The sequence below is a fragment of the Acyrthosiphon pisum genome, chromosome A1 (assembly GCF_005508785.2).
Source record: "Acyrthosiphon pisum isolate AL4f chromosome A1, pea_aphid_22Mar2018_4r6ur, whole genome shotgun sequence".
NCBI classification, from domain to species: domain Eukaryota; kingdom Metazoa; phylum Arthropoda; class Insecta; order Hemiptera; family Aphididae; genus Acyrthosiphon; species Acyrthosiphon pisum.
The window spans coordinates 46,125,955-46,137,359 of NC_042494.1; the positions used below are offsets into that span (position 1 = coordinate 46,125,955).

An 11,405-nucleotide genomic window follows, 5' to 3' on the forward strand; every position below is an offset into this window, starting at 1 on the left:
AGGTACATGCTATCCTATATCCATTCGCGTTATTACATTATTGTCGCGGAGCTTTTCAGTTTTGTCTATCAACGTGTTGTGTGAGAATGGACTTATACATTTATACAAGATATCAGTGTCCATCCCCACACTTGGAAGGGTTCAAAAACAATAACTTGAAATCTACACGACCCAAAATCCCAAACCGAATCCAACGAATTCCGTCCGGTGTCGTATTCGATCCCCTCGAGAGTTGGACCTTAATTTTTTTAGATTTTCATAATCGTATCTACGACAATAGTAAAATGTTCGAATTAGCATTAAATGAAAATGTGTTGTGTGGGGAGAGTCAATCGACCCCTTAACCCCTCTACCCATAGGTCGAGATTCAGATACGCCACTGCAGTGTCTGTCGATATAATATACATAATATAATGTATATATGATACTAATGTTATATTATGCAGTGAATAATAAATATCAATAATAATAATAATAATGTAAAGTCTCATCGCCATTGTATTGAGGTCAAAAACCGAGCGACGGCGTGTGTCAGTGTGTGCGTATTCGCGTACATCTGGTGGAAGCCCTTCCACAAAATGTAGGTCGAACTAGTGGTAGCGGTAGGCAGTAGGCACTGAGCGGTAGCGTAGGCTGGCGGGCGGGCTGCGCGGCGCACGCGCCGATCGCCGAACCAGGAATCAGCTGTGCGTGGGCATGTGCCGCCATCTACCGAGAATCTCTAGCGTCACCAGTCACCACCCGCCGACCAGTCCCGGTGCATAGAACGACGACGGCCGACGGCTGCGAGCTAAGCCACCGTCAGCAGTCGTACAGTCGTATTGCAATATTGTAGTAGTTGCGCCGTTGTTTCGGCAGTAGTCGTAGTGTCGTACCAATAATAACATAGCATAGTTGTGTGCGTGTCGGCCGTGTGAGTGGTGCGTGCGCGCGTGACGGCCTACTCTCTGTGCGTGTGTGAGTGTGTGTGTGTGCGCGTGTGTGAGTGTGTACGGTCCGTCGCGATGATAAGTGCCGCTGGTGGCAATAGCAGCAGTTGTAGTAGTTTTAGTCGTAGTAGCGATAGCGTACGCAATAATAATAATTATTCTCGCGGCCGTGCCGTTCCTCGATTCGCCGTTTTCTCGGTTTGACACCAGGCAGGCGGTTCTGGGACTCGCCCGTAGCGTTTTCGACTTGTTTTTCAATCGGGTTTTTTTTTCTCATCCAACTCTAATCCGACTGTACTCACCCCCCCCCCCCCACGTCTCCCTTCCCCACAACACCCAACTATCGTTTTTTCGTCTCATCCTCGGCACACGTCCGTGTCGTGTTCGGATCAAAACAATACTACGCAGCGGCGTAGGCTGCGTCTGCGGTACAAATGGCGGCCAGCCCGAACAACAGCAGCAATAACACGACCGTGGTGAACTCGGACTGCGGCGGCGGTTCGGCCGTCGGTGGCGGTAGCGGTTCTGCGGCCGTCAACGGCAGCTCGGCCAGCCCGTTCGGCCAACAAGGCGAGGACCGGTTGAAAGGCCTGTACCCGATGGTGGACGAGGACGACACGCCGTTGCCACGGAGCTGGAACTCCAAAGACAAGTTCACCAATCTAGGGCTGTCACAGAACAACATACGCGTTCACTACAAAGGTATATAACGTCCGTGACACGATGGTGTGTGATCATATTGGTATTTTGGTGTCTTCCGTTCGCCTTTAGACGAAACGGTTTCCCAATATAATAACCAATAACATTATTCCCAATTCCCATTTCCCAGTCATAGTTGACGTCGTATATTATTATTATTATTATTATTATTATTACTATATATGTGGGTAACAAAGAATCAGCTGTTCATTGTTTTGTTTTGCGCGCACTGGCCCACTGTTGCCCTGTCCGTGGTAGTGTGGTGGAAGGGGGGTAAACGGTAGTGGTATCGGTATGGTATGGTACGTGGTGTGCGTGTACGCTCCGTTTGGTACGACGGGTCGGGTCCCTATCGAAGGGCGATTGCACTCCAAACATTCCATAGCAGCAAGAAGTGTGGTGCCTGAGGCACTCGCTGCTTGTTCCTCGATTTCCGCGTCCGGAGAGAGTCTGTTCAATTCGGACGACAACGTGTTCGACGTCGCCCTCTTTTGTTTTTCGATTTTACCTCGCATCGTCGTGCGTGTTACCGTGCCAAGGTCGCGCGGAGGCTCTTGATCTCGCACAAATCTCCCGACAACCCAACCCCCTCCTCGACCACGTCGTGTGTGTGTTTATCTATAATACTGCACATAATAATATTATAAATTATAACCAGTCATAGGTGTAAGGTGGTAAAAGATGTGCCGCCATCCATGGTCCATCCGTGCAGTAGGCCCGTGTGGTTTTTGACGTACCTACTACCTACGGGTTTTCTTCAGCCGATATTCCTCTCGACGCTGAATAGGATGCCTCCCCCACCCGGCCCTGCTTGCACACGCCGTTTCTCAATACCTATCACAGATGTTGCGCAAATAAGAAGATGAAAACGAAGCGTTTGCGTTTCGCGCATAATATTACTTTAATGTCCTACCCATTTTTATATCGTAATAAATATTATGCCTACAACTGGTAGGTAGGTAGTTGTGATTATGATACAATTACCATGCATTTACTACATATGTAGTTAAAGGACTAGTTTGCTAGGACATCTACTTGTTGAAATATGTGTTTTCAAATGTTCAATACTTTCAAAAATCTGAATGCAATAAGATCAAAAGCTAATTTGTTCTCCTATTAGTTATAAGTACTTTAAGCTGGCCGTGGTAGATTGTGCGATCGACCAATTTGAGTGATGTTGGTGTTATGGTTATTAGTTTAATTTATGATCCCTATTTATCTATATAATATACTTATACCCCGACTTATACTTATAATTAATCGACCTAAAATAAACACAAATAAAGTAGGTACCCGTATAAGGAAAATGTATTAATGTTTTTAATAACTCAAATCCTGATTGGTATAAAAATAATAATAGAAATATATTTAACTTAACAGGTACCTAACTAAAGTCAATGTATGAATATATTTAATATTGCATGTGCTTTTTCAAATTGTCGGTAGATCATACATAAGTTTGACATAACTAGCAGTAGGTACACTCCACCATATCCGACTTAGATTTTGTATACATTTTTTTTTTATATATATTACATTCAAATATTTAAAAAGAATGCATTAAAGTTAATTTATTCTTTGAAACTACACCTTGTGATAAATGAGTTATTATTAATTTTCAAAACTTAAAATTAACATTCTGATTTAAACTCGGATTTAAAGTTCTCAAACTATTTACATGTAATTTGACATATTATATAAAAACTTATAAAGACAGTACACCTAACAAACAATTTAAAATAGAGTTTTTATTTATTAGTTTAGTTTTTATTATACTTTGCCTATTTATTTATTTGTTGTGTGATCAACGGGCAATAGCCCTTAAAAAACTATAGTAATATAACAATAATAATAATACATCATTTCAATTAAATAACTGTACTTTTTAGCTTTTTTTTTTTTATACCTGCTTATTATAGAATATTTTTGTTTAATATAGAGGCATTGTTAAAATGTTTTAAAATTGATATTACATAAATGGTATTAAATGTCTTCTAAAAATTGTTTTTAAAATTCAAAAGCAATTTAATACCTACCTAGGTACTTATTTTAATGTATTAAAAGTTGCTTAGGTATTGGCCATTGATATACAGTTGTATATAATATACAAAGAAAAGTACCCGATACCTATATAATTTTAAATAATATAAAATCTCATAAAGTTGCCTTTTTGAGGCTGTACCTAATAATAAGAGATACATTTGAGTGATTTTTAAAATTACATAATTTCCATTTATTCTATTGTACCTATTGATATTAGGTACTTTTTATTTAGTAGATTTTTTTTTTTAAATTACCTAAATGCATTTAATAATAAACGTAAGGGTAGGTACATAACATTACCTCTAAATCTGCAAAAGGTTTATTTTAATATCTATAAAAAGTTTAGGCGGTTTAGTTCTTTTTTAGTGACTCATATTTACAGAAATAAAAATGTCATTGTTTATCTATATAAAAGCGAAGTACTTGGCAATTATTATAGATTAATTTAATTTTTAACAAACCTAATAATATGTTATATCTATGGGTCTTAATTACTATTAGATACCTATGTACAACAATGTAAATGGGAAATCAATAATTTTATTAATACCTACCTAGTTTATAGTATTTCAATTTTGATATGAAGATAGATATTATTATATATATAGGTACAGCATGCCCCGCGAGGATTTACCCATTGCGATATCTCCTGAGATACTAAATATACCTATCATAAATCTGTCTTTTTTTATTCGACTCACAAAGACAAGGACTACACATATTTTATTTTTAAATTTAATTACATTTTTTGGCAAAAAAGTTATTTTTTATTTTTGTGAAAATTTCGACTTTTCAACATTTTATTTTCATTAATCTCAGAATTTTTAATTACCTATTTTTTTAGTTTATAGGTAAAACGGCAAAAACCGGTTTTTTCCGGGCGGCAAGTCCCCCTTTACAGTTAATGGGTATATCCACACGGGACAACCTGTATAATACATATGTACATTTTCTAATATAACAATTTTAATGTTTTTTAATTAGGAAAAATCATAACTAATGCACCTACAACATTTTTTGATTTTTTTCAATTTCTATTTTACATTACGTACATATACCTAATTATTTAAATTAGTAACCTAAAAGTCTTTTTAGAAATTTATAATTATAAATAATAGGTAACCAATATTATAACTACCCTAGTATGAGGTACATGCCTTTTTGTTCAATATAAAATATTATAAAATAACTTAGATAATATTATATAACCATATAAGTATAAATTATATTTTGAATGATTAAATAAATAGTGTATGTTAAAAAACAATCCATATTCATAGCAAAATCATTTTACCGCTACTGATAGGTACCTTACCTATATTATTTGAAAAATGTTTGTATATCTAACTTACTTAGCTACATAACAATATTTAAATTTTTTACTGTAGGTACGATAAATAATAGAATTAGCTGTGTTAGCTGAAACAAAAAAATTATAAACATAGGTACTATTAACACATGTTTATTTAAAGTTAATACATATAACTACCACCTACACATAAAAAAGAACAATGATTTTATACTGTGTAGACTTCCACGAACTACCTACTTCATGTTTGTTAAATTAAAGATAAATATTTTTTAATAATATTATTTAAATATTTTCCTCCTGATTTATTTTTTTATTTTATCTTTAAGTTTATAAATATTAATGTTATTTACCTAAATAATATAATTTTTTTCTTGTGATAGAAACTTAACCCTTTAATTATTATTATAATTTGGTAGCTTACGAAAGAAAAATACAACATAGGTTGTAAAATTAATGGTGTCTAACTGTTAATGAATAGGCAGCTTCTCTATAGATGATGGTCAAGTTAGTGCTGCATTCGAGAATTTGTGGGACTCTATCAGTTTTTTGTGGGTATGCACAAATTGTGTTCCGTAGTTTAAGATATGTGGTCAACTTAGTGGCAACAGTCACAAGCCGTGGAATCAATTATATCCCAATAGCATTTCTCCACATCTTCAATGTACGGTCTGAGGTCTGTTGTGACCCATTCTCGATGTTGTAACTTGAACCAAAGGAAATTAAATGATTGGTCCTAGATCAACTTGTTTGGGTTAGAAATCTATATTATATTTAAATCTACCATCCTGTACCTATTCCTTAGCTGTTATACGTTTTTTTATTTAACTGATTTTGACATTATTAAATTTAATCCTGTATTATTTTATATTTGTATTATTAATTAATTAATAATAATAAAATAACATGATTTTATGATTTTTAAATTAATTATCCGTCCAGTAGGTCACGTACTAAACGTATACCGAATATTTCAATTTTAAATGTTAAATAATCAACTGGTAGTAATGGTATAGTAAATAGGTATATATTTATAGAATTATATGAACATAGGAATGCTGTCTGTTTTACTCTATTAACTTTAAGAAGGAACCTTGGCAATCAACTTGTACCCTAGGAATTTATTAACTAGACGACAAACTTGCAGATGGTTACTTTCTCAAAGTGTACTATTACCTGACCATGTCCTAATAAAAACTAGTCGCCTCCGAGGTTTCTTCTTAACGTGAATAGGGTATTAAATATTTTGCTAATGTGGTAGGTAATCTAACTTAAAACCTTGCTTAAAACTATACTCTGTTTAAAAAGAGAACATACCGGTTGGCGACCAATTTATGTCTGGCAGCGCATCCCCCACCAATTTACCCATTGTTAACGTAATCACGTGGTTCTCGACGCACCAATCAAATCGTTCGACATGTGCAAAAAAGTTATGTACTCTTTTGAAAAGGAGTATATATTTGTTTGAATTTAATATTCATCGATTTAATTCAATGTATGATTTATTATTTATGTGATAGGTTGGCTTATTGCAGTTTGCTTAGGTAAATTGCAAAATAGTATTTGATAATAATACTTTTCTTGAAGCTTATGTATATTAAATTACATTATAAAACCTACCTTTTATTTTAGTTAAAAATATTTATATTTGAATGTTGAGTATTGTTCAAATTGCTCCCGGAGTTGCTTAATAATAATTAGCGATCTTTATAATGTTTAAATTATTGGCACTTGTCCAAGGTCTATCTTTTATACTTAATGAAATAATGTGCTCTAAAATAACTCAAAATATTTGTTATAAATATTCATTTAACATAGGTAGTATAACTATACCAGGTATATTATATAAATATATTTATTGGCAGTATTTTAATCAAATTTTGTTTATAGTACATATACTTCTTCTATGAACTTTAAATTACCTACTAAATACTCTAGTTCACTATTAATAAAATAACATTTGTATCAAGTTAATCTGAGTCAACATTATACAAAAATACTGAATCAAACTAATGTACCAACCTAATAAGATATTCTTTTAATTGTATGTAAATAACAATTTTTCCATTTATTTACTTTTAGGTCATGGTAAAACACATAAAGATGCAGCTAGTGTTAGAGCCACACACCCTATTCCTGCTTCTTGTGGCTTATACTATTTTGAAGTAAAAATAGTTTCAAAAGGACGTGATGGTTATATGGGTGTTGGACTTTCAGCCCAAGGAGTCAATATGAATCGTTTACCAGGTAAAATTATTGACCCAAAATAATAAATTAAAATTGATTAATTTATAATATGTACAATACATCCATACTAATTATAAATGTAATTTCAGGCTGGGATAAACATTCATATGGTTATCATGGTGATGATGGCCATTCATTTTGCTCAAGTGGCACAGGTCAACCGTATGGACCTACATTTACTACTGGCGATATTATCGGTTGTGGAGTAGATCTTGTGCACAACCACTGTTTTTATACTAAAAATGGAACCCATTTAGGAACAGCATTTACTGACCTTCCTGTGAGTAATCACTTTTATAACTATTTTGTCTTTTCTCCGATATAATATGTGTTACATAGCACATTTTTATTCTGCAGAACCAATATTGTGTTATTAGCTTAAATATTAGAGTGAATTGACTTTTGTATTAAACTTAAATTAGGAACATTATTTGTGCTTGTAGTTTTAGTTTTTTACAATATTAAAATTTTTCTGCAAAATGTACATACTTATAACTTGCATAAAAACCTAAATAATGTAGGAATATAAATAATGTTCTTAACTTTAAGTTCAATCAAAGGTTATTTTCCTCTAATATTAAAGTTAGCAATACACGTTTGGTTTGGTTGAAAGCAAATTTGATATGTTGGGTATGGGTCAGAGAGATGAAAAATAAATAATTAGTTAAATTTACTAATGTATACAATTTTTTTTTCAGCCAAATTTATTTCCCACTGTAGGATTACAAACACCTGGTGAGGTGGTTGATGCCAATTTTGGACAGTTGCCATTTGTGTTCAAAATTGAAGAAATGATGAAAGAACTCAGAAACCAAACACAAATGACTATTCAAAATTATCCATTTTCTTATCCATATTCACAGTGCCAGACAAATTTCCATAAGTAATATAAAATAGTTAAAATTTAATAACTAACCTAGTAATAATAATAATCTTTGTTTCAGAATGGTTTCTACTTATTTAGTTCACCAAGGTTTCTGTGCTACAGCAGAAGCATTTATTTCTCAAACTGATCAATCATTTGAAGAAGAGATTGCTTCCATAAAAAATCGCCAAAGTAATTTTGAATTGTTTAAAAATTAAAACTAATAATTAATGTGTTAAAAATGTTTGTAGAAATATTAAAATTAGTATCAACTGGTCGAATGGGAGAAGCTATTGAAATGACCAATAAGCTTTATCCTGGGTTACTTGAATCGAATCGTAACCTTCTATTTAAGCTCAAATGTCGTCAGTTTGTTGAAATGGTCAATGGTACAGATTCTGAGGTAACACCCCGCTCTCATGATAATATTGAAATTCACACAACAACTCGTCCTTCGCCAAAACGTACATTGCAGTCAAATAGAAGTCCAACATCTATACAAACTAATGGGTATGAATAAATTGAAAACAACCTTATAATAAAGATTTAAATTGTTTATTTATTTGTTTATAGAAATATAAAATGTCAAAAACTATCAAATACTACTGAAGTGACTGAAATAAATTCAGTGAATTTGATATTAAATGGTTCTTCGGATGCAACTACAATTAAAACAATAAAAAATGGTACACCAAAAATTAATGACTACCAAATAGAAAAAATGGATTGCAACGAAGACAACCAAATGACTGAATATAATATTATGTCAGCTGACAGTGTAAATGGACATCATCAAAATCACCTTTTAGATGGAGATTATAGTTCAAATGGTTATCACAATGGACATAATTGTGATGAACTAAGTAATGGAACATCAAGAATCAATAATAATGGAAATGAAGAATCAATGGGTAAATTAAACAATTTTGATTTTATAGAAACAACTGTATTAACTAATAGTTTTATTAAAATACAGATATTGATCAACCAGAATATCACCAAACTACCAAAAAAGTATGTGGTGGCAGTAAGCCGGGTGTTGAAAAAATGTTAGAATTCGGTCGAGAATTATTCTTACTTAGTTTGCAATTACGACAAGAATTAGGAAGAAATGAAACAAATAAAAAAATGTTACAAGTATGTATAAAATATTATAATAGTTATTGTATTTATTTTATTATTAATGTTTCTATGTTTTGTTTAAATAGGATGCGTTTAGTTTATTAGCATATTCTAATCCTTGGGATAGTCCTGTTGGTTGGCAACTGGAAGCTTCCCAAAGAGATAGTGTATGTGCAGCACTGAATTCCGCTATTTTAGGTAATTAGAGTTGTGTATATTAATGCTATACTTAAACAATTTTGGTATTGAAATACTAGATATTTCTTTAATTTAAGTTATTATATTAGTTATCACCGTCAAGGGAGTGTTTAAAATAAGTTATTATAGACGATAGTCAATAATCATATTATAAATATTATTCATTGTAAATGAAAAGTATTAAAAAGCAAAAATTAAAAAAAAAGTTCAATTATATGTCATATTTTCTAAATTATACATGTACATATTTTGAACATGTACAAAAAAGTGGAAAAAAATTAAATACGTTTTGATAATTACGTATATCATATTAGAATTTACAGAAATTTTTCTGTGAATATACTGTGTTATTCCAGTATTAAGTCGTAATAACCATTTAAATAGCCTCAATAAGACAATTTTTCTGGGACATTCGACGTCAAGTCGTTACAACTTACTACCAATAGGTTATTACAAACAATGTCATTATAGGTGATATCTACTGTATATTTCTATAATAGTAAAATATAATTGATTTAATATTTTTAAAGTCTATTATCTTGTATTTTCTTGTTTAAATTCTTATATTTAAATTATAGAATCGAGTAATTTACCACGACGCCCACCCCTGGAAATGACTGTTGGTCATGCCTATGAACTAGTCAAGCTGATGGCAGCGTCTAGTATGGGAGCGTGTGCTTTCACCAATATTGACGAACTGCTCAAATGACCTTCGTGCAATGTGCGCGTCTCACTGCCACCATTCTGCAGGTAAATAAAATAACTCCAATGCTTAGCAATAAATAAATTGTATAACATTGTTCATGAAATTATTATTTATACATAACAGAGTTCAAAACGGTTGGCCGCCAAATTTGAACACAGTAACAATGGCAAAAGTACTTTAAGCGGCCACATCACCCACAAAAATATTTTGTACAAAAAAAAACATAAATTGACAATTACATTTTTCTGTATGAGCGTGTAAGTAGTATTTTTTCAGATAGAATTTTAAAATATTTACCGTTAATACAATGTAAATTAGCATTAAATTTAACAAATGAAATTTCAAACTTATCTGAAAGTTATTTTCACTCATACAATTTTTCTTGTTATTTAATTGTATTATTTAAAAAAATATTGTATACTTAAAAAGTTTAAAAATTTTGTTAATCTCTTTTATTTTTGCGGACAAATATTTATAAAAATAACAAATTATGAAGGTCTGATTAACTTGTCGGTATATATTATTTTATTGTCGGATCCAATTTATAATTTGCTGTACGTAAATGTTATTTGCGTATTTTATGATCTCTTCACATAATTTATGCAACATACTAAAATGATATTTTATTGTTGTAATGTGATTCTTGATTACCTTTTCTTGACAAATATGTTTTTTTTTTTTTATTGAATCAAATGACGTTTTATTTTTTATTAAATAAAAACTTCGAATCGCCAACACTAATGTATAAGATCATTTAAACATTGTACCATATTATTTAATTTATAGTTGTTAGTTTCATATGATTGTACTAACAAAATATAATTAGTTCATTTAAATATAGTTTTTTTTTTTTTGTCTGGAAATGTTTGTTTATTTTTTATAACATTATACATATTTAGTATGAATAATTGTTTGTATGTTTTTGAAATTTGGTTGCCTAGCAACATTGTATAAGTTATCAAAACAATAAGCTTCAGTCTTCACACCTATAAAATTCATGTTGGTGTGTTATGAAATGTTTAATATATTATAAAAATCATGAGTAAAATATAGTTTTGTTGTTGTGGTTCTTATTAAATTATTATTAATTAATGAATTCTGTTTGGTACTGTTAGATACTATGGATAATGGATTAGTGTCTTATAAAAATACAGGTAATGATATAATCGATTTATGATATGGACCTCAGTAAAAAATAATGACCAACTCATTTGCTAGTTACGGGTGTAATAATATTATTTACAGAACCAATGATGCAAATTTTTAACGTTCAAGAAAAATCTGATT

General features: G+C 31.7%; 1 protein-coding gene across 1 annotated transcript; it reads left to right on the forward strand.

Moving 5' to 3' along the window:
* The first annotated feature begins 614 nt into the window (after positions 1–614).
* Positions 615–11,170, forward strand: LOC100168764 (ran-binding protein 9). Its single transcript, XM_008183830.2, has 11 exons — positions 615–1,631; positions 7,063–7,227; positions 7,317–7,507; positions 7,926–8,110; positions 8,172–8,284; positions 8,344–8,602; positions 8,666–9,003; positions 9,069–9,229; positions 9,301–9,412; positions 9,991–10,162; positions 10,242–11,170. Exons 1-10 carry the CDS (start codon positions 1,364–1,366, stop codon positions 10,119–10,121), a joined length of 1,923 nt encoding a protein of 640 aa, XP_008182052.1. The 5' UTR covers positions 615–1,363; the 3' UTR covers positions 10,122–10,162; positions 10,242–11,170.
* Positions 11,171–11,405: the final 235 nt, after the last annotated feature.